Raw genomic sequence first — 21896 nt, 5'->3', positions numbered from 1 at the left:
TAACACGTAATTAGAGCAAAAAAAGATTGTGTATCCAGGCACTTGATATTTATCTATGATTTAGGTAAAAAAAGTAACCATTTGAATCTAATTTAAAGTTTTTAATGTTAAAGTTTGTAAAATGTTTCGCTTGGGGCAAAATGGACGTTCCAGCTTGGGGCAAAATGGTCGGGTTGTTTTGACAAGAGCAACAAGATGAGGCAATGGTATAAGCTAAGATCGCAAGAATATACAGATTTTAGATAAATAAAACTGTGTTGTATGCATACTATATCGACAAAAAAATACTGACAACACGTGAATTATTGAAATATTCCAACATTTGACTAAATTATTCAACAAAAATAACAATTATGTCAAAATAACAGTGGAATCTGGTGTAACCAATAAGATACAGACCAAAATCCTTAATAGGTCCATTTTGCCCCGCTTGCCTTTATAACATCATATTGCATAACCTCAGGTGCAACAGCTTTAATTATAAAGAAACAAGTACTGCGCCCCACCTACATGTAATTCTATGGCTCAAGTAAAAAAAATAAGATGATGAAGCACGAGTTACATTCACTTGAAACAATCTTATATTTTTTATTAAACTTATAACGGATGATTTGGAATAAAAAATTTGTCTCGCGAGCAATAGACCCACAAACTCTACAAAATCTAAATGACTTCTTCTTTTATTATATAGCTCCCACCAATCAACACACTAAATGATACTTTAACAATCAAGTACAAAGTACTTTCCACTATAAACAACGATGCCTAGCCCTAGCAACACGCTTTTCCCAGCAATCGCCCTAACCAAACGTCGCGTAAAGCCGTCGCGCAACAACCATCAGCAGGGCTGTCGAGGCAAGCACGATCACGTTCGGCAGCACAGCAGTTCCATTCGCCTTAATGCCAGTCAAAAACACATCGGGTTCGGGTTGATAGTTAAAATCGATCGTACGCGTTTTCGCAATGCGTGCAAACACTTTGGACGACACTTTGCCGTACCGGGTGCGCGCCGGATCATCAAAATCTACGTAGTACAGGCCAAACTTTTGTCTACGGATGGAGGGACAGACAGAGAGAAAGGATTATTTGTATGAATGTAGATACTTTTCCGTGCTAATAAACTCACGTATAGCCATCGCGCCACTCAAAATTGTCCATCAAGCTCCACGCTACGTACAGCCGCACGTCACACCCATCCTCGATCGCGACCAGCACAGAGTTGAGATAAAAATTGAGATAGTGCACACGCTGCAGATCCTTCGTGCCCGGTCCGGACCCGATCCCGTTCTCCGTGATGTAGATCACCGGGCTGTTGTAGTTGTCCTTGATCCAGAGCAACAGTTTGTGCAACCCAAAGGGCACTATCTGCAATGGGACAGTACTCAGTCAAAGGGGAATCTACAAAACGTCATCTCCAAGTCGTCTCTCTCGCCTACCTTGATCCAGGAAGTTTCCTCCGCTACGGGCCAGTCCGGATCGGCCGACTCCACGACGCCCATATCGTGCAGATAGGACGGTACCGGGTAGCCAGCCGTATTGTTGGCATCATTTTTCGACACCAGCGAGGTCGTGTACGTGTTCAGGGCGAAGAAGTCGGACGATCCGCGCAGCAAGTTAATTTCCCGTGCGGTAAAGACGGGCAAACGCGACTGCGGAAAGCCTTGCGCTTCGCTCAAATTTCCAATGCGCTCCTTCATGATGGACGGGTAGTCACCTGCCGCACTGAAGATGGGATGCGCGAACCAACCAAGCTGTTGCAATACAAGAACAAACACTCATCTTGATAACCGACACGTTGGTTTGCTTTTGCAACAACACTCACATGAAACTGTAGCTGCCAGTCGGACGCTTCCCGATCATCTTCCGACATGATGTGGGCCGGTTCGGGCCACCGTGCGTCCAGCGAAATGCCGATCCTGCCCTGCTGAACGCTCTCAAACGTGCTTCGATACAGACGGACAGCTTCCCCGTGCGCTAGCAGTATGTTGTGGCCGCACATGTACGCCGGCACGCCCGGGAAATCGTACCCCGGTGCCATCTCCTCCCTACCGTACCCATTCTCGCAAATGTGCCACGGCTCGTTGATCGTCGTCCAGAGCTTCACCCGATCGCCAAAGCTGCTGAACGCAACGCGCACATACTCCCGGAAGTGCTCCACAATCGCCGGGTTCAACCATCCACCGAGCTCCTGCAACCGCTGGGGCAAATCCCAGTGGTACAGGGTCACCATCGGCTTTATGCCATTCCGCAACAGCTCGTCTATTAGCTTGTTGTAGTACTCTATTCCCTTCTCGTTCACGCTATTGCTCAATCCGGTCGGCATTAGGCGAGGCCACGAGATCGAAAACCGATAGTACTGTACGCCCAGTTCGTTCACCATTTCCACGTCCCGCTTCCACTGGTGGTAACTATCGCACGCCACATCGCCCGTAGAGCCGTCCACAATCTTCGACGGCACGGTGTGCGACAGATGGTCCCAGATCGATTCACCCTTGCCGTCCTCGTTCCAGCCACCCTCGATCTGGTACGCCGAAGTACCGACCCCAAACTCGAACCCGTCCGGGAAGCGTCGCGTTATTGCATCTTGGCCAATGGCTCCTGTCACCAGTAGCAAACCTGCGTAAGAAAAATTGAGCAAACCACCCCGGTAGGTAAAGGTAAACAACACTTTGCCATTATCGTTGCGCTATCAAACAATAAACCGCGCTTACCGAACGCAGCGAACGCTAAGGCCACCACACTACTTCGCATTACGACGACCTAACATAAAACCGTACCGGTAGAATCTTCACGACAGACTGAAGCGCCGGTTGAGCTTTGGAGCTGCGCATCGTCTTATCGGGCCGGTTTCACTATCAGTGGCAGTGAAATGTTGCGGCTCTGCTAAATCTTTTGCGATTGCGCGCACAGCATATAAGAAGCAATGGCAACAAAAAGCTGACCCCACTCAGGAACCTGAAGTTGATGTGTCTTACATGGCTTGTTGAGAGTGTTGAATCATACTACTGATTAGGCATGGGATGTATAAAGGCGATTAGTCTAGTGGCAGATAAGAGGGATTTGCATTTTTTAAGTTTGGTCGCAAGAAGCTACAGCATGTGAATGAACGATTTGGTGTGGGTCTGTGCCCGTGTGTGTGTGTAGTAATTTCAAAATAGGTTAATCGGTCGATTAAAATGTACCCCTAAATAAAAGTAGAACGTATGTGTTTTGTCCCCAAGATTAGGGCAGGGGTCGGCAAACTTGTCAGTAAAAGTTGCTAGATTGAAGGCATGTACAGATATTTTAACAGGTAGTTATCATTTTCATTTAGCTTAGTTATGTGGCACGCATACTAGTTGGTGATAATCGAAAACAAAGCAGACATTTACTTCCTGTCCCACCAGTGATCAGCAGTATCTACCCGTAGTGGAGCATCCGCTCGAAGATAACATTTTTGAGTATCAGCGCGCGATAGGTTTTGAGGAGGTGTATAAGTTAGTTCAGAATTGAAACTCACTAGCGATAGACTTGGTAGGTTGAATAATAGAAATATAGGAATATAATTGGAACCAGGAATTCGTGGATCTGCGGTACTTTGTGCTAGCTTAGGCTAACAAAACGCTATTTAAGTTATTGAACAAATATTAAATTTTTAATCATATAAATGCAAACACGTATCAAATATCAAAAAGTAGTACCTAATATTGTTAATTTGTTTCACTTTCATAAACCGACCAAGGGTCTCTAGCTGTATTCAGATTAATTAGAAAAACTGTCCTGCTATGGGGGGTAATCCTAACAGTCCTTGAAAGCCAACCCCACAAGTGGTTCAGGCAGGCCTTGACCGACATCGGTGGAGAACAAAAGAAGAAGAAAAAGAAGAAGATCGCTTCAAGGATATTATGATTATTATTATATATTCTCATAGATTCTCATTCTCATATCGATGGTATTCCAATTATACAAACTCTAATTTTTTATTATAAATATCAACAAATGAGGTCAGAACTAGAACCAATTTCACTTTATAGTTAAAAAAAGAAAGAAAAAAATATAAATTACCTTAAAATTCATTCAGATATCCCAAACGGACAAGATATGCCTAAAACAACCATAAATACTTAAACAAAAAATTGTCAACAAAAAGTAATAAAGATAAAAGTTTCATCAAGAATGCCTTGATGTCCGACCAAGAATGCTCAGAGTTTATTTTATTAATTAATTTTATGAAACAAATAGTTGTTTCAGTAAATACATTCCAATCCTCATACCTATGTTCCAGCCTAAACCACCAAGCATGGAGTACCTTCAGCAGATTTCCATATTTTAGCACTAAAATATTTAAGGTGAATAACAGCGAAGTTGGAAATTTAAATTAACAAATAGAGTGAAATTAAACTTGTCCAAAACTCTGCTTATTATTCATTATTTTCCATTTTTTAAGTAGAAAAAACGTTAAAACATTGTAGGATTCTATGGAGATAATATTCGCTGTGTTATTAGTTGTTTTACATGGGCATATTTTGTTAAAGTGTCATGTAATATTTAATATATGTAAACCAAATTTTGAGACGTTTACCCGTGGCCACAGGATCTTGCCAACCCCTGGATAAGAGAAACTTGGGACGTCCTGGAGTTTGAGCGCAATTTCTTTCATGTCTCTTGCTCCCGCAAACACAAACACAACCGCAAGTGATTACTTTTGCATCCTAAGTAACATTTACTAACCCTTTTACCCCTTTTACATGTTCAACACAAACAGCATAAACGAAACGATGATCAGCAGCTTCGAAACTAACACCCCAGACGCCGCATCATCATCATCATCATCGTCATCACCCTGCTTCGTCGTAGTTTCCGCCCGCACCGTAGTCGTGGTAATCGTTTCCCCGGGCCCCGGTATGTACAGCTCCGGCTCGGGCATATCGTCCGGATCGATCCACCGATTGCGCACAATGTTAGCGAACGCTCTGGCCGACGATTTTGCGTACCGCGTCAGCCCCGGATCGCTGTAGTTCACGTAGTACAGCCCGAACCGCTCGCTCAGCCCTGCCCGCCACTCGAAGTTGTCCATCAGGCTCCACGCAACGTATCCCCGCACATCGCACCCATCATCGATCGCGTCCAGGATGGCGCTCAGATAGTCCTTGTAGTACTGCACACGAGCCACATCCCGCGTACCGCCGAGATCGCTGACACCGTTCTCCGTGATCCACACAGGAGGGTTGCCATACTCGCGTCGGATCCAGCTCAGCACGTTGTACATACCGCGTGGGTACACCTTCAACCAGGGGGAACCTGCCGATGGCCAGCGATCGTCCTGGAAATCGACCGTATTACGATCGTGATCGAACGATGGTACGCGGAAGTTGGCAGTGTTGGCCTCATCGTTCATGTACACCAGGTTGGTCGTGTACCCGTTGTAGCCGAAAAAGTCCGACGATCCCTTCAGCTTGGTGAGCTCCTCCGCAGTAAAGGCCGGCAGCCGGGACTTCTTGAAACCCTGCTGCATGCTCAGATTGCCAATGCGATCGATGATCATTTGCGGGTAGTTGCCGATATAGATCGGATGCATGTAAATCCCAAACTGTAGCGTCATATGACAAAAGAACATGATCAGAGTTTGAAGATGTCTTCAGATATCCCGCTACCTACCAAAAACTGCATCGTGATGTCCGATGCTTCTCGCTGATCCTCCGACACCGGTTCAGCCCACGAACCGTCCACCGTTATACCGATCTGACCTCCCTGCGTCGGCTGAAACTCCTTCCGGTACAGATCCACCGCTTCGGCGTGCGACAGCAGCAAATGATGCGTGCACAGATAGGTATAACTTCCCGGGAAATCCAGCCCCGGTGCCATCGCATCATACTCGTACGGAAGACGGCAGGTTTGCGGCGGCTCGTTGAACGTTGTCCAGATCTTTACCCAATCGCCAAATCGCTCGAACGCAATCCGTGCATACTCGCGAAAGTGGCCCACAATAAGCCGATTCGTAAAGCCTCCCATCTCCTGCAGCCGCTGCGGTGTGTCCCAGTGGAACAGCGTCACCATCGGTGTGATGTTATACCTTAGCAGCTCGTTGATAAGATTGTTGTAGTATTCCACACCTTTCTCGTTCACCTGATTGCTGATGCCCGTCGGGAGTATGCGACTCCAGGCAAGCGAGAAGCGATAGATATCGACACCGAGCTCGCGGATCATTTCCACATCACGGCGCCACTATAAGAGCACACGGAAAACACTATTCAAGATCTTGTCCAGTTAATCTTATACTTTCATACACCTACATTATGGTAACTGTCACAGGCCACATCTCCATTGGTTCCGTCAGCGATCTTCTCGGGATAGTTGTGTACCAAATGATCCCAAATCGATTCACCCTTACCGTCCTCGTTCCATCCTCCCTCGATCTGGTACGCCGATGTACCGACGCCAAACTTAAACCCTTCAGGGAACCGTCGCTGTCCGTGCGTCAGCGACAGGGTGCTATTGTGGTATTGTGGAAGAGATTATAGTAATGTAAGGACTCCACTGCATACAACGCTCTTCCTTATACCTTATACACAGCAACGCCACACAAACGATCGTCCGCATCTTCACAGCAAACACCACCTTCAGTGGCAACCTTCAAAGTTAGACTGAACAATGTGTCCTCTCGAACTGCTACTGATAAACCATTCGTTTACGATGACCGAGTGGCTCAGTTCGAGGGGTGGCTCAACCCTATCATACCTGTCCACCTCAAGATGCTATCATCCATTACCGGTCTATTACCGGTGTTTATAATTGTATCTCGCTTTCAATTGTGATCCGAAAGCGTCGGACCCGAAAAAGGATGATAATGTGCAGCTGTAAAACGATATGGGGAGGTCTTGTCTGCTACAGAACGTGCTAGACAGTTTGATAAGGCTTGCGATTATCATCAGTTTAAAAGGTACCTAAAGGAAACTCGATAGCCGTTCGCTGGCGGTAAGATTAATGTATTTAGGTATTTATTCCATTACGTTTCGTGGTTCTGAGCTTAATCAAAATGCATTGGACAAGACAAGGGCGAAATATGCGAGATCTCCCTTTGTAAATTAATCTTCTCAATAAGTTCAAGACAACGCAATAAGTAAATCAATAATTATAATACACAATCAATCATTTCCTTTATTCCAAACAACTCAGTACACATGTTCCTAAAGACTTCTTACAGCTTTCCCTGCGTCGGGGGAGGAATGAAAACGTCCGGCTGGGGACGATAATCGTAATCGATCTGGCGCGTCCTCACAATGTTCGTCAGCACCTTGGACGATGCCTTCGCATACCGCGTACGTTCTGGGCTTTCGAAATCGACGTAGTAAAAGCCAAACTTTTCACTAGTTTTGGAGGTGGAAGAGACATTAGATGTAAGAGTATAGCAATCTCTAAAATGGTTCAACAAAAACGGAAACACTTACACATATCCCGCCCGCCATTCGTAGTTATCCATCAGCGACCAGGCGATGTAGCCCCGCACATCGCACCCATCGTCGATCGCATCCAGCACCGCGTCCAGATAGGTGTTCAGATAGTCGATGCGCATATCGTCCATCGTGCCACCGAAATCACTAACCCCGTTCTCCGTGATCCACAGCGGCGGGTTGTTGTACTCCATCCGGATCCAGTTGAGTAGCTTGCGCATACCCCACGGGACGATGTTTAACCACGGAGAGGCTGCCGTCGGCCAGCTCGGATCGCGGAACCCAATCACGTTCGTGTCGTGCCAGTGCGAAGGCGTATCAGCCGGATCGTACGGACCATCGTTCGCTTTCACCATCGAGCTACCGTACGTGTTGAGGCCGAAGTAGTCCGACGTGCCGCGGATGCGCACGATCTCTTCCGGCGTGAAGGCGGGCAATCGGGACGTCGAGAAACCCTGAGCCGCGCTCAGATTGGCAATGGTTTCGCGCATCTCCTGCGGGTAGTCACCGGCTTCCGAGAAGATTGGGTTGGCGAACCATCCAAGCTGTTCGAGTTGTTTTAAAATGTGAAATTAGCAACAAAAAAAAGGCAACAACTTCTAACCAACTCCTAGTCCCAATGGCACTTACATTGAAACGTAGCGAACGCTCTGCCGCGCGGACATCTTCCTCCGCATCCGTAGCCGGTTCGGACCAGCTCGAATCGAGCGTAATACCAATCATACCCTGCTGCACCGGTTGGAACACATTCCGGTACAGATGTACCGCTTCGGCGTGCGCCTTCAGCAGGTTGTGCGCACAGTGGTAGGCCGGAATGCCGGGGAAGTTGTATCCCGGTGACATCGCATCGTTGCTGTACGAATTTTCACACGTCTGCCACGGTTCGTTGAAGGTGGTCCACGTTTTGACACGATCGCCGTACCGCTCGAACATAACACGCGCATACTCCGTAAAGTGATCCACGATCAGCTCGTTCGTCCAGCCACCCATCTCCTGCAGCCGCTGGGGCAGATCCCAATGGTAGAGCGTCACCATGGGCGTGATGCCATGGCTGAGCAGCTCATCGATCAGGTTGTTGTAGTAGGCAATGCCGTGCTCGTTGATCTCGTTCGCAATGCCGGTCGGCATGATGCGGGTCCAGGCGATCGAGAACCGATAGATATCCACGCCAAGTTCCTTCACCATCTCCACATCACGCTTATACTGTCGGCGGTAGTGTTTCTCTCAGTGAGCATGACCGTAACAATGGATCAACCGTGTCTTACCAAGTGATAACTATCTGCAGCGATGTCTCCATTGCTTTGATCGAGGATCTTCTCGGGACTTTCGTGCGTTAGCCGGTCCCAAATCGATTCACCCTTGCCATCCTCGTTCCAGGCACCCTCGATTTGGTAGGAAGAGGTACCAACGCCAAACTTGAAGTCGTCCGCAAACCGACGCTGTCCGCAGACAGCTGTCGTTAGAAGTAGCACACTGTACCAGGAATACAACAAAGGTAGTAAACACACGGAGTAACGAAATAAGAGCCCAACCCACTTACATCGTGCAGATGTGTTTCATGCTGGCCTCACAGTCAGACTGACCAATACCACCTGGTAGCTACATCGCTTTATTAAAACCACCTCTGCCTTGCCCCACGTAACGAAGCCGTCGTCGGCTATCATATCAGCCTAATCCCCTCGCACAACCCAATAATAGACACGTACCCCCCTCCAAGACAAAAGATACGCCCATTATCTTCCATTAGTATCTCTCCGGCCATATAGGGCTTTGGCCTTTATCTTCACAACCGTGCTATTATCGCACAGGTACTGACCAGTTCAATCAATAAAGCTACCATCAATGGAGAACCCCTGTGCCGAAACCGGTCGTATCCTATCTCGGAGGGGTGTCGCACGCGGGCACCAACGCCAATTGGACATAATGCAATCGCACAATCCCCGTGGAAACTATAGATAAGAAGACGCCTCTACACGAAGGAATATGCTTAATAGGACAATGGTTTTATCTCTACCTTGATGGACAAGATGAGATGAGCTACGAGAAAGTTCGAATGCATCTGCTGATTGTGCAATGGTAGCTGACGTAAGCAACAGCTAGAATTTAAATTTCGTTGCAGTTTATTATATTAATTGCTGTACATAATGCACCTTTACGTCTCACTTCAACCAATTGTCAGACGACCTTTTGTTAACGATCGCCCGCAATCAACAATTCTGGCTCGGGCAGATAGTCCGGATCGATCGAGCGCGTCTTCACGATGTTGGCGTACACCTTGGCCGACGTTTTCGCGTACCGAGGACGCGCTGGATCGTTAAAGTCCACGTAGTAAAGTCCGAAGCGTTGCGAATAGCCCGCACGCCACTCGAAGTTATCCATCAGCGACCAGGCGGTGTAGCCGCGCACATCACACCCCTCATCGATCGCATCCAGCACCGCGTCCAGGTAGGTGTTAAAGTACTCCACACGCTGCAGATCGTACGTCCCATCCACATCACTAACTCCATTTTCCGTAATCCAAACCGGTGGGTTGTTGTACTCATCGCGTATCCACTTCAGCACACTGTACAACCCCTTCGGATACACCTTCAGCCAGGGTGAGGCAGAAGAAGGCCAGCTTGGGTCGATGTACTCCACCACGTCGCGATCATGATCGAAGGATGGTTCGGGGGAGTTGGCCAAATTGTCCGCACCGTTTGCCGTTACCAGCCGGGTGGTGTAAGCGTTAAAGCCGAAGTAGTCGCTCGATCCCTTGATCTTATCGATCTCCTCCTGCGTGAATGCGGGAAGCCGGGACTTGTGGAAGCCCTGCTCGGTGCTCAGCTTGGCAATGCGCTCAATCATCACTGGCGGATAGTTGCCGTGATAGATCGGGTGCATATAGATACCAATCTGAAGATAACGTGGCGAAGGATCTCCGTTAGTACATTATGAATGCATCATTCGGGGCCTGTATACTACTCACATTGAACTGCATTGCCCTTTCTGCAGCCTCGTAGTCATCCTCAGAATTGGGCTCATGCCAGGCCGAGTCCACAACCATTCCAATCACACCTAGCCACAGAAATTGCCCAAATGAAAACCTCTTCATCAACTGTCCCCTCTCCTTCTACTTACCCTGTTGCTTCTCCTGGAAGAACGTTCTATACACTTCGACCGCCTCAGCGTGGGCTAGCAGCACGTGATGCGTACACAGATAGCTGTACACCCCCGGGAACTCTAACCCCGGTGCCATCGCGTCCTGCTCGTACGACTCCTTGCACGGTTGCTTCGGTTCGTTGAACGTAGCCCAGATCTTAACCCGATCGCCAAACTGTTCGAACGCTACCCGCGCATACTCCCGGAAGTACTCCACAATCTCCCGGTTCGTCCATCCGCCCATATCCTGCAACCGCTGGGGCAGATCCCAATGGTACAGCGTCACCATCGGCGTAATGTTGTACTTTAGCAGCTCATCGATCAGATTGCTGTAGTACTCGATGCCTTTCCGGTTCACCTCGTTGCTAATCCCAGTAGGCATGATGCGCGACCAGGCGATTGAGAAGCGGTAAAAGTCGACGCCAAGCTCACGCACCATCTCCACATCACGTTGCCACTGGGGAAAAAACCCCCGCAGTCATGTACACAGTGTCATCGGCAGTTCGTTCTCACTCACCTGATGGTAACTATCGCACGCCACATCACCGTTCGACTGGTCCGCAATTTTGTGCGGCTTTTCGTGCGTTAGCCGGTCCCAGATCGATTCACCCTTGCCGTCCTCATCCCAGCCACCCTCGATCTGGTAGGAAGAGGTGGCGACACCGAACTGAAAGTCGGCCGGGAATTGACGCTCACCAAACGCCACCAACAGGGTGCTGCTACTGCTGGAAGTAAAATTGAACAAAACCACAGTTTACAGCGGAAAGTGCAGGGGTTTAGCCACTGTTTTCGGTAAACAAATCCAATCGATTACGCACGCCAACAGCAGCAGCTGCAGCATAATCTCGACTCCGATTCGTCTCATCTTGCTAAGGAACAACGCGGGCCTGCTGGGTTGCGACTCCCAGCTGCGATTACAATCTGGTACTGGAAGTCTCGCGATTTTTATAAACAAACACGGATAACCGATCGAACGCTGTATCTCCCCTCTGCCACAACGCATCGGAATCGTTTTGTTAGGTAATCGTTATCAAGAACCTTCGTCAACAAGAAGCAAAACAGAAAAAAAACAACTGATGCGCTTGCTTGTTGAGTGGATCTTAGTAGAGGCCGCGATGCTACCACGTCACCGTGTGCCCGATACCGTATCTCAAACTCCAATTTGTCAACGTAGGCTGCTTGAATAATTAAAACACGCCCTCCCCTTTCTCTCCCCCTAGCATCCTTTCCACAGTGACACAGTTGCACCCAGTGACGCGAGCGATAAGAAGGCGTGCGCCCTCAGGTGAGTTTCTGTATAATACTTTAACGTCTTTTTATTGGCATCGGCACATTTTCGTTATCAAATAGTTTTTTCTCGTTTTCTTACACCTTAGCCTAACTATCTCACACGGCACACGCAGGGAGGTGGGTCATAAATAAATCTCTTACAACAAGTACAAGTACACGGCTTCGGTAAATCCGGGAGATCTCTAGCTGGGCGCTTGGCAGGCCGGGCCGGGTTTCAGCAGCACAGTGCTTTGACTAGCGCACCCATCGTGGCGACCAGCAGGCACACCAACGGGACGGTAATGCTCAACCGGTTGCTGCCCGACTGGTACGGGGACGGGGGCAGTATGAACACCTCCGGCGTCGGCCGGAAGCTCCAATCGATCTCGTGCGTGCGGACGATGTTGGCGTACACCTTGGCGGACGCTTTCGGTGTGCGCGTCCGGTTCGGGCTGGTAAAGTCGACGTGATACAGGCCGAACTTTTCACTGCAAGCGCGACCGAAAAAGTTGGGGTTTTCAGTTTAGAATTGCAATTAGGTGGATGGATGAAGGTTTAACTTACGTGAAGCCAGCCTTCCACTCGTAGCTATCCATCAGCGACCAGGCAATGTACATCTGTATGTTGCAGCCGTCCTCGAGCGCATCCAGCACCGCCTGCAGGTAGGAGTTGAAGTAATCGATTCGCTTCACGTCGTTCGTACCGCCGAGATCGCTCACACCGTTCTCCGTGATGTACACCGTCGGATTGTTGTACTCGCGCCGAATCCACTTCAGCAGCTTGTTCATACCGGACGGCACAACCTACCCGCATGGGACGAGGGAAAGAGGCAGAAGGTGTTAGATGATGTGATCGGTATGTGACACCAGCGTCCATCCAACATTGCTCGACACTGAGCAGCAAGCAATGTCACAAGCAGCGCAAGTTGCAAAATTACGACCATTAATCGCGCAAACGTGTGGGCCTTCAACGCGCATTGAAATCACGCCGGCTAATGCCAGCCGATACTCACATGCAACCAGACGGATCCGCTCTTGGGCCAGTCCGGATCGGCCGACTCCACGACGCCCATGTCGTGGTTGAAGGACGGCACCGGGAAGTTGGCCGTGTTGTTGCGATCGTTCTTGCGCACCAGCACGCTCGTGTACGAGTTGATGCCGAAGAAGTCGGCCGTACCCTTGATGCGGTCGATCTCCTCCTTGGTGAAGGTGGGCAGGCGCGATTTGGTGTAGCCCTGCTGGCGGCTCATCGCCGCAATCCGGTCGATCATGACGCGCGGATAGTTGCCCGCCTCCGCAAAGATGGGATGTCCGAACCAACCGAGCTGGTAGAGGTTGGGAGATAAAAAGTGCCGCGTAAGACACACCGTTTTTGGTTTTGTTTTTGATTCGAAGGTCCTTACATAGAATTGGGCCGCCAGCTCCGATGCCTCCCGATCGTCCTCGCTGTTGGTGGCCGGTTCCGGCCAGGATGTGTCCAGCGTGATACCGATCTTGCCCTGCTGCTTCGGCTGGAAGATGCGCCGGTACATGTGCACCGCTTCCGCGTGCGCCTTCAGCAGATTGTGCCCGCACAGGTACGCCGCAATGCCCGGGTAGTCGAGGGCCGGCGCCATAAAGTCTACGCCGTAGCCGTGCTCGCACACGTGCCACGGCTCGTTGATCGTCGTCCAGATCTTGACACGGTCGCCAAACTGCTCGAACGCCACCTTCGCGTAGTCGTGGAAGTACCCGATCAGCTCGGGATTGGTCCAGCCGCCCAGCTCCTGGAAGCGCTGCGGCAGATCCCAATGGTACAGCGTCACCATCGGGGTAATGTTGTACCTGAGCAGCTCGTCGATCAGGTTGCTGTAGTACGTGATGCCCGCCTTGCTGACGCTGTTCAGAAACCCGGTCGGCATGATGCGCGGCCAGGAGAGCGAGAACCGATACACATCCACACCGAGCTCGCGAACCATCTGCACATCTCGGCGCCACTGGAAAAATAGATTTTGCATGTGGTCTCGTGATTTTAGAGAGTATTTTTTGGAGGGCCAGAAAACTTACATTGTTGTAGCTGTCCGAGCTAATGTCACCGTTGCTCCCATCGGCAATCTTTTCCGGATGCTGGTGCGTCATCCGGTCCCAGATCGATTCGCCCTTGCCGCTCGCATTCCAGCCGCCCTCGATCTGGTACGCCGAGCTGCCAACGCCGAACCGAAAGTCGGACGGAAAGCGTCGCGCAAACTTGCCCTCGGCTGCCGGTGTCAGCAGTGCCAGCAGGGCGAAACTGTACAGTGGAATAAAGGATGGGGAAGTTAGCACAAAATATGCGCGTCGACAGGTTGACGAGATTAAGCCCTGCGCGTGTTCCGCGAACCCTTTCTAAAATGTGTAGGAAAAACAAACAGAACCGCCTTGTCGGAACAGTTCTTCGACAAGCGCGGTAATTGCCACCTGCGCGCTACACTAAACGATGTCGGCTCTCAGCTGATCAATTATCGATCTTGACTGATTGAGGCTGTTGGGTGGACGGTGTAGGGAGGTAGGGCAATTGAATAATCCCCTCCCAAGTGGTCCGCGCCCCCGAGGGGAAGTAAATTAAATTTTACGACCCTCTCTTAAATTGATCGTAACTCAGGCGTAATGTAGGCTGGAGTGGACTTGAACGTGGTGGATTGGAGCCTATCAAAACCTACCACCCGATGAGAGTTGTAAACGCCATCCTACACACCGGGACGCCGTACAATTTGCATGCGCGTTGTATCGGTCAATAGAAATTTACAAACCAAATCAACAAGTTAAACGTTTTCTGCTCCCTGTATTTAGCCGGAGCCTTCAGTTGGGTGCGTGGTAACAGGTGCCGATCAGGTCGGTGAAGGCTTCATCCTGCTGGAGCTGAACTACAGCCGACAGATAAGGCACCACGGGTTGCATTTGTGTCAGACGGCAGGTTGGACAGGTGATGAGTGGTACATAGCCCCTTTCCAAATTGAATTACTGCATAAAGATGCGGTTGCAGTCATCTAGTGCAAGTGTCATTGATTGATCGTTTGCAAGACACGCTACTGCTGCTAATGGGTTGTCTCTGGCTGTTGTATAGTCTGACACTAATGCCATCACAGCAACAATTGAAGAGCTCCAGGCAAGGTTGTCTACGTTGGACGAGTGACACTCAGTAGCTTGTGATGGCATAATTAGTGAAGTTACTTTTTATTCGCCAAGAATTAATGATTCTTTAAGAGATACTGAACTTCTAACACTGGACAACAGAGTAGTCTAAAATAAAAAAGGAATCTTCTGAAGTGTTGTTCCTCTGAATCTTCTGACGATTAAGTCTTAGGTTGCAGGATGTTGTCTACATGAAAAAGATCACACAAAACAAAATTATACACAGACACAGACACACTTCCGGCACAAATCACGATCGCCTAGTCTAGTACCTTCTTAGTACGCCTAATTAGACACGAGCAGAGTACATTAACATCCTCCCGCTGCTTCTCGGTTTATGTAAGATCTCATCCAATTCGTGATCACGATCGTACGCGTGTTTACGATCATTCGGAGATGATGCAACAGGTAGCTCTCGATCGACATTCAGTGTCCGGTGTGTTAGTGTGTTTTTTTATTGAATTCACCCCAAATCTTATCCCTCAGTAGGTCACCTGGGAGGGCTGTTAATTAGCGGACGTAAAGCGTTGAAAAATCGATAATTGAACGTGCTAAAAGCTACCTGCCGGATCGCTGCCGGGACAGGAAAATTTCGCATTATTATGATGAGATCGAGAGTGAATTTAATTAGGATGTTGTTATGTCTTAATGATGTAGCGCGCAGCGTTCTGTTTTAATAGCCTTGTAATAAAAATGTTTAAGCGCGATCATACTTTATTAATTTATGATCGTTTGTTTATTGTGATTTTGTTTTCGCACAAACGAGCTGCTTAAACATCTCGTTGCATAATGAACAAGTTGACGCACATTCCAGATAAAAAAGTGGTGAAACATTGCAAACGATTCCATTTCAAGCATACCAAACCTCAGGTCGTGGTTGCATGTCCCGAGATAATGCACCACCATTAAACACATTTTATGATTTACATGCATTTCACCTTCGCAATGCGAACCTGGTTTAGCGACAGAGTGCCGCCTCATCTCACCCGCACAAGGTGAGTGTTCCAAACCTGTTTCGGTTGATTGGTGGTGTATTTTTATTGGTCTTTACCGAAAGGAAGTAGAGGAGCTGAATACTACTGCACGGTAACACAGCCTGAGCTTTATATGCGCCGGGAGCCATTAATAATGTTACCGCCCCAGGCAAAATGTTGAGTTGATTTGTCTATTCACCATTCGCACCAGGTGTTCTGGTTTTTTTACTTGATTTAAATCGATGCTTATGCATGAGCCAGTCATGTTCGATGTGGGTTAATTTATTATTTATTGATTTTTAATTTATTCGCAACACTCTTCATATTCGAGGTGTTGAGTTGTTTTTTTTTTGCTTCTTGGTGATCACGAAGGTGGTAATCTTATCCCATGATACTTCACAACATTGTATAGATGTATAATTTGACATGGGCACACACAAAATTAATTTAAAAAAGTATCCAATTCACACCTTGGAAAATCCAATCGGAGACCCAAAAAAAAGATCCAATCATTTGCAATTATCCCATTCGGCAATTATTGATTATCGGTTCCGATACCGAACCGGTCACAGAATTGGTGCTCGCATTGAGCCGATTACCACCGATACCTAACCATGACATTCCTTCCATCAGTTATGATTAATGACCCAACAGAATCGAGTAGAATGAAGGGGAGGTGATGCTAGTAATTGAATAAATCACAAAACATGCCATCGATTACCGTCTGCTTACATCCAGTTTGAGTTGATCTGTTTGCATAACATTGGGTTCGGATTGCTGCACTAAACCTTGGACAAGGTGACAAAGCGCTTCCCGCCGTCATGTTTGGGACCCTGAACCTAACCCACAGACGGCGCTGATCTAACGAAGAGCTAATCCATCTAATGCTGCTGGAATGTGCACATACTAGACCACAGACTCCGACAGCTGAAGGAATGTGTCATCGCTTTTGCGTGATGTTCATCTTGAACTTGAGCGGATTGAGCGGTCGGCGGTGGCGGTGGCTTACTTTTTCATCCACCGATTGCACAACGCGGACGTAATTGATTTGTTTACTTCTACGCTGCGGGGCAAACGCTTGGTGGCATGTGCGACTAGAACAACATAGTAGACGCCAACGGAGGCGCTCTGTGATCGCTAAAACGAGTGAGGTTAATTGCAGACAGGCACACACGCGCATTCTATCCTATATCCAAACGAAGTTCTTTAGGCATCTGAACTCAATGTGCTCTTCTATGCGCAATTAAGCTTAAGCGTGTTGCTTATTATTCCCGGGGGCATTTACGAGTGGCATTTCCCCGCTTTTTTTGCCGAACATTTCCCATACCGTGCAGTGGGTATTTGTACCCAATCAAAACACTACTGGTGAAAGGCAAACACTCCTCAACCGGATCCACGTCCGCAAATGAAGAGGAGGGTATATTAATTCGGCAGCGGGGGTTTTTGGTTTATGGCGCATTGAAGTTACTCTCTGCGCCTGTTTGCGGACGTTTGGCGTCTGGATTCACGCTAGAATGGGTTTGTGTGGTTAATAAAAGCTTCATATGCACTGATGCATACCGCGATTTGCCATTCCATTGCAGAGGATCTATTAGAACGAAAAAAAAACTGATATTCCAATGCAAGCTTCAAACAAATTCTTCATTTTAATGCCCAACTTCAAAGCACGAATGTCCCACTCCATAACATGCAATAATTTTGCTGTCTAATTCACCCGACCGACCCATTCACAAATCCATCCCAAAACACACGTGCCCCCCAGTTAGTACCCAACACAAGATCACACGGCTCAGATGATCATGGTCAAATGCGCCCGAGCACGATCATTCAACGAAAACGCCGCTCATGAGATGCACGTGCGCGTACGCACAGCACACGCCACACACGCCCGAACTTGACTCCAATTCGGAACGCGCACGTAGTACACGGGCCTGCCCGAGACCCTCGCTTAAATCCCCCCCCCCCCCACTTCTTCCCAAACCGTTCATCTCGCCAATCGCCATCATCAATGTCGAAGCTTCGGCATCAATCGTACGCCACCTGCTGCTACCACTTACACTGCTACTAAAACACCTGAGAACTCGACACTGCTGCGGCTGCTGCTGCTGCTGCTGTTACTACTACTACGGCTGCTGTTCGTCGTCACTGCCATTGTTTGCTGCTGTTTTGCTTTGCGCATTACGTACGGTGACCCCAATCCAGTTCGTTACGATTATAAGCTTATGGACGCGGGGTCTCTGTATATTTGCACTTCAAACTTTTTCCTCACAAAAGTCTCTCTCTCTTTCTATATTCACTGCTGCGCAGCGGGCTACTCTTGTTTTACTCTCAAATCTTGCGCGCGCGCGCTAACCGGACGAGACACCGAAGATGTCCCACCGCACCGTGTTCCGCGGGGTAGTTTGTTTTGAACTTTCAACACTTTGTTTGAACTAAAAATCACGATCACACACTACCGCTACCTATAATACACCGCAGGGAACACCTCCGTGACGTGCAAGAGGATTCCGCTCACTCTCGGTGTACACTACTGCCGGTGAGTGAGTGATTGTGTTACGCATGTGCGCCCCGTACAGGTGAGCAGAGAGACTAACCGATCGCAGCCTCCGGTGGCTCGTATTTATATATTGGACCGGTCGGCCGCCCTGTTGGTCGTTCGCGGTTCGTACGGGGTTTGTCGCGCGAGCTGGAAAAACCAGAACGCGCCGGTTTGGCGTCCGCGAGCGCACAATGTGTTTGGTACCACCACCACTTCACCACCCACCAAAAGCCTACCTAAGCGCAGCCCAATTCTCCAATGTAAAGCGATCGCGCAAAGTTCGATTCGGGGCTTTGGAGGGGTTCGTGTGCTTGCCGAAAGCCAATGCCGGATCCAAAGCCACCACAAGTATGGGGATGATTAATCTTCCTTACCCTGGAGTAATGGAGTAAACTTCTACACTACTGCCACGGTTCGCTTCCTGATCCTGAGCATTCCCGTGTTCGGGGGGAGTTTTCGCACAAAGCTTTGCCAGTTCTTGTTGCCGTAGTAGTGCTGCTGTTCTTCAGTGACACGCGCAACCGATTTAGCCCCCAACCGAAATTTACGGCGCAGTACAACCACACTTTAATTGCGGATCAGCAGTGAAGCGGGTCAACGGACCAATCTGTCCCGGGGGAAGGTTTGCTTACGCCAAATTTACGATGCACAAACCAAGGAACCTTCTGCTCAACTCCATGGCCATTGGGGGATCTTTTGAGAGGGGCCACCGGCGTGCTCTTGTGTCATAACTCAAAGCTCCCACTAGCATCAGTGCTGACAAATGATCTTGCGAGCACGCTGTTTTGATGCTTAGAACGCGATAACGCCCGCCCGCTCTTGGTGGGAAAAATGGACTTGCTGAACGGAGCTTACCGCATCCCGGCGCACGCGCACACTGTGGCGGGCCGTTCTTGGCACGGGGCTTTGAATAAGATAACACACGCAGCAGTAGCAGTAGCAACTGGCACGATCAAAACTAGAACCTCATCTAAGGTAGAGCTAATCGACCGCAATGAAAAATAGCTGGCGAAGAAATTAATATCCAATTTGGAGGTTTCGTTGCTGCACAGAATTAGGCTAATTAGAATCAAATCGTGTGCCTAATTGGGTCCGCCGGTCATCGCCGATGGCGCTCTGAAGGACGTTTGAATGTTTTGATCTTCTTCGTCTTCGGGAAGGAATAGAGCGAAGATCATAGAACATTCCTATAGGTCCTTGTTTTAAATTTAATCTCCGTCGTAAGTTCGGACGTACTTTATGTTGAAGGACATGGTATCGTCGGGCTTATTATGTTTTGATGTAAATCAGTGTAAGAGGGGACGTGTAGATCCTCCAGAACAAGTAGGGGTCAGATTCCGTGTGTTCTATCTGACCTCTATGAATCCATTAACATTGATATCCATGGCTTATTGCGGCTAGACAAATAAAAATAACTATAAAGTGGTAAAACCATTGTCACGTTCAATAGATGGTCTAATTGCGGTTCGACGAGTGAACAGTATTTGACTTTAAATTACATTTTTTGCAGTGTCACTGGCGTTGGAAGCGATGTAGCTTCAAATTTCTATTATCAAAAAATGATGATGGCGAACCTTTATTAATTAGAAATCATGTTAGCATCGTTACACCATAAATTAAACATCTTCCCAGTAATTGATTTAAGGGGAATAATTAGTTAAATAGGCCAAGAATTCTTCTCCTGTCAAAGAACTGGCATACAAATTTACTACAGATTAAATTCCGTTGAAATTTCTTCTCATTCTCTTCTTCTTCTTTTTCTTCTTCTTTTTGGCGAAACAACCTGAACAACGATTGCATAGATACACAGAGGTTCTCTTATTGGTTTCACAACATTGATGTCGAATCGTTGATATTGGTGGTGGTAGACGGATCCTAGTTGGGAATCAATTCCGTCCGATGTTGTAGGAGCCAATGCTTTTACAGAATAGACCACCGGGGTCATCCTACGTTGTTACGTTAAATAAGCGTTTTTATTTTTGCTAAATTTCTAGAAAACCCTGCACTAAAACCTTCTATTCCGTTGAGAAATAAGTTTGTTAAAGATTAAGATTATTAAGATTAAGATATTACTTTAAACTAACATTAATGAGAGCAAGAAAAGACGATTCCATTGGTATTTATTTCTAACCAAAATGCTCAAAACAGTATAAAATAAGCGGACTGCCTATCAACTTCCCTGTCCGAGAGGTACACATGAATCAATTATTATTGTTACAGAATCTTCTATAAGCTATTTGTTAATAATTGTAGTTCCCCCCCCCCCCCCCCCACCCTGAGCCGCTGAGTAATTGTTGTGCTGTTGTTGTTCACTCCACATCTCCACAGCAGCAGCTTTGCTCTCAATCTCACGGGAATCTCGCTTTCTTCCCGGAAATCCCAAACACATCTTCAATCAGGCACGTCCAATCACAAACCAACCCAGACGACACAACGTTCAAAATCGTGCGTCACCACGGCCGTCTTTTATAAATAGAATTGGACCAAAAATCCCCTCAAAGTCGCTGGAACGCTGGGTGTGACATTCTGTGACAACGAGCCGTTTTTGTGGTGCTTCTCATCATGATATCATAATTAAGTCGTTGCACCGGCTCGTTTCGATTGCCTTGTGTGTGTGTACCCCGCTTAAGATCAGCCTTTAGGATGGGGAAGTCGATCGCTGCTCGCGGGCCGATCGACGTCCAACGCAAAACAGGTGCAGCGCTCGCACGGCGTATCAATGCGTAAGCCACCAACTGGCACAGCGAGCAGCAACTTTTAAGTTGGTAACTGCCGTTTTTACATATCCTGGTCCCGCGTGATTGGACCGGGGTTGTTTTAGTTAGGCAAATTGCATACCCTTTCCCTCTCCCATTCCTCACCATCGTTTGTCCCTTGCCGGACGCGGAGGGCAAAACGTGAAGGAAGAATTATTAATATAGTTTACCGACTCGGGGCAGAGTAGAGGCAGTGATCGGGGGTTTGGTAATTGAAGTATAGAATGATATCTTTATGCCGAGCTTGGAAACGGTTTTGACGCTCCGATGTGTGTCCCGATCATAGCCAGCAGTAAAGCGGGTGTATTTATGGCCGTGTGTCCGGTTGATTTGACTGAGAAGTAATTTTTCAAGTGCACAATTTGCATAATACGCTACAAAGACTTGCAATGGACGCTGTGCACGGTCTTGGAGTACCTGTAGTTTCAATTTGCTATGTTTTGGCGGATTATTATTATTATTGGCAGTGAAATCAACACCTTGATGTTATTCCAATAGGAAAGCTTCCTGCAAAGGTATTCACCTTTTCTCGTGCTCGTGCAGGAGGAGTAAGCCCCTTAAGCCGCAAGATTGTTTTACTGAAATGCTCGTAAACCTTCCCTTTTTATATCCTTCTAATCCACTGTCTTTATACTAACACC

General features: G+C 48.0%; 5 protein-coding genes and 1 long non-coding RNA gene across 7 annotated transcripts; 1 reads left to right on the top strand and 5 right to left on the bottom strand.

Moving 5' to 3' along the window:
• Positions 1 to 664: 664 nt before the first annotated feature.
• Positions 665 to 2822, bottom strand: LOC121593777 (myrosinase 1-like). The gene is made up of 5 exons (XM_041916445.1): positions 2712 to 2822; positions 1823 to 2616; positions 1437 to 1751; positions 1127 to 1365; positions 665 to 1050 (listed from the first exon to the last, which is right to left on the bottom strand). Exons 1-5 carry the CDS (start codon positions 2749 to 2751, stop codon positions 801 to 803), a joined length of 1638 nt encoding a protein of 545 aa, XP_041772379.1. The 5' UTR covers positions 2752 to 2822; the 3' UTR covers positions 665 to 800.
• A 1856-nt stretch (positions 2823 to 4678) lies between these two features.
• Positions 4679 to 6661, bottom strand: LOC121593898 (myrosinase 1-like). The gene is made up of 4 exons (XM_041916658.1): positions 6542 to 6661; positions 6273 to 6471; positions 5638 to 6204; positions 4679 to 5569 (listed from the first exon to the last, which is right to left on the bottom strand). Exons 1-4 carry the CDS (start codon positions 6577 to 6579, stop codon positions 4724 to 4726), a joined length of 1650 nt encoding a protein of 549 aa, XP_041772592.1. The 5' UTR covers positions 6580 to 6661; the 3' UTR covers positions 4679 to 4723.
• A 450-nt stretch (positions 6662 to 7111) lies between these two features.
• On the bottom strand, positions 7112 to 9082 carry LOC121593944 (myrosinase 1-like). The gene is made up of 5 exons (XM_041916743.1): positions 8971 to 9082; positions 8696 to 8903; positions 8061 to 8633; positions 7428 to 7975; positions 7112 to 7346 (listed from the first exon to the last, which is right to left on the bottom strand). Exons 1-5 carry the CDS (start codon positions 8988 to 8990, stop codon positions 7178 to 7180), a joined length of 1518 nt encoding a protein of 505 aa, XP_041772677.1. The 5' UTR covers positions 8991 to 9082; the 3' UTR covers positions 7112 to 7177.
• A 437-nt stretch (positions 9083 to 9519) lies between these two features.
• Positions 9520 to 11502, bottom strand: LOC121592849 (myrosinase 1-like). 2 transcript variants are annotated; one of them, XM_041914691.1, is made up of 5 exons: positions 11387 to 11502; positions 11086 to 11293; positions 10548 to 11025; positions 10396 to 10484; positions 9520 to 10322 (listed from the first exon to the last, which is right to left on the bottom strand). In XM_041914691.1, the coding sequence occupies exons 1-5, from the start codon at positions 11431 to 11433 to the stop codon at positions 9621 to 9623; spliced, it is 1524 nt and encodes a 507-aa protein (XP_041770625.1). In that variant the 5' UTR covers positions 11434 to 11502; the 3' UTR covers positions 9520 to 9620. The 2 variants fall into 2 exon arrangements, with proteins under 2 accessions (XP_041770625.1, XP_041770626.1); XM_041914692.1 differs by having other exon boundaries at positions 11086 to 11290; positions 11387 to 11498.
• LOC121592850 lies at positions 11501 to 20369 on the top strand. Its single transcript, XR_006004700.1, has 3 exons — positions 11501 to 11588; positions 11789 to 11853; positions 20302 to 20369. It is a non-coding gene; the product is annotated as an uncharacterized LOC121592850 (long non-coding RNA).
• Positions 11859 to 18565, bottom strand: LOC121592848 (myrosinase 1-like). The gene is made up of 6 exons (XM_041914690.1): positions 18018 to 18565; positions 13883 to 14105; positions 13240 to 13812; positions 12850 to 13161; positions 12402 to 12640; positions 11859 to 12325 (listed from the first exon to the last, which is right to left on the bottom strand). Exons 1-6 carry the CDS (start codon positions 18137 to 18139, stop codon positions 12073 to 12075), a joined length of 1722 nt encoding a protein of 573 aa, XP_041770624.1. The 5' UTR covers positions 18140 to 18565; the 3' UTR covers positions 11859 to 12072.
• Positions 20370 to 21896: the final 1527 nt, after the last annotated feature.

The sequence above is a fragment of the Anopheles merus genome, chromosome 2L (assembly GCF_017562075.2).
Source record: "Anopheles merus strain MAF chromosome 2L, AmerM5.1, whole genome shotgun sequence".
NCBI lineage: Eukaryota > Metazoa > Arthropoda > Insecta > Diptera > Culicidae > Anopheles > Anopheles merus.
This window is presented reverse-complemented; position numbering and strand designations above follow the sequence as displayed.

Coding starts and splice junctions, on each gene's coding strand:
- LOC121593777 (XM_041916445.1), bottom strand. CDS start 2,751: ATGCGAAGTAGTGTGGTGGCCTTAGCGTTCGCTGCGTTCG. Junction 1,752..1,822: donor ACTGGCAGCTACAGTTTCAT/GTGAGTGTTGTT, acceptor GTATTGCAACAG/CTTGGTTGGTTCGCGCATCC. Junction 1,051..1,126: donor GAGTGGCGCGATGGCTATAC/GTGAGTTTATTA, acceptor CTCCATCCGTAG/ACAAAAGTTTGGCCTGTACT.
- LOC121593944 (XM_041916743.1), bottom strand. CDS start 8,990: ATGAAACACATCTGCACGAT. Junction 8,634..8,695: donor CTGCAGATAGTTATCACTTG/GTAAGACACGGT, acceptor TACCGCCGACAG/TATAAGCGTGATGTGGAGAT. Junction 7,976..8,060: donor AGCGTTCGCTACGTTTCAAT/GTAAGTGCCATT, acceptor CAACTCGAACAG/CTTGGATGGTTCGCCAACCC.
- LOC121593898 (XM_041916658.1), bottom strand. CDS start 6,579: ATGCGGACGATCGTTTGTGTGGCGTTGCTGTGTATAAG. Junction 6,472..6,541: donor GTGGCGTTGCTGTGTATAAG/GTATAAGGAAGA, acceptor ATACCACAATAG/CACCCTGTCGCTGACGCACG. Junction 6,205..6,272: donor CCTGTGACAGTTACCATAAT/GTAGGTGTATGA, acceptor GTGCTCTTATAG/TGGCGCCGTGATGTGGAAAT.
- LOC121592849 (XM_041914691.1), bottom strand. CDS start 11,433: ATGAGACGAATCGGAGTCGAGATTATGCTGCAGCTGCTGCTGTTGGC. Junction 10,485..10,547: donor CTTCCAGGAGAAGCAACAGG/GTAAGTAGAAGG, acceptor TTCTGTGGCTAG/GTGTGATTGGAATGGTTGTG. Junction 10,323..10,395: donor AAAGGGCAATGCAGTTCAAT/GTGAGTAGTATA, acceptor CGTTATCTTCAG/ATTGGTATCTATATGCACCC.
- LOC121592848 (XM_041914690.1), bottom strand. CDS start 18,139: ATGCGCAAAGCAAAACAGCAGCAAACAATGGCAGTGACGACGAACAGC. Junction 13,813..13,882: donor GCTCGGACAGCTACAACAAT/GTAAGTTTTCTG, acceptor CTATTTTTCCAG/TGGCGCCGAGATGTGCAGAT. Junction 13,162..13,239: donor AGCTGGCGGCCCAATTCTAT/GTAAGGACCTTC, acceptor AACCTCTACCAG/CTCGGTTGGTTCGGACATCC.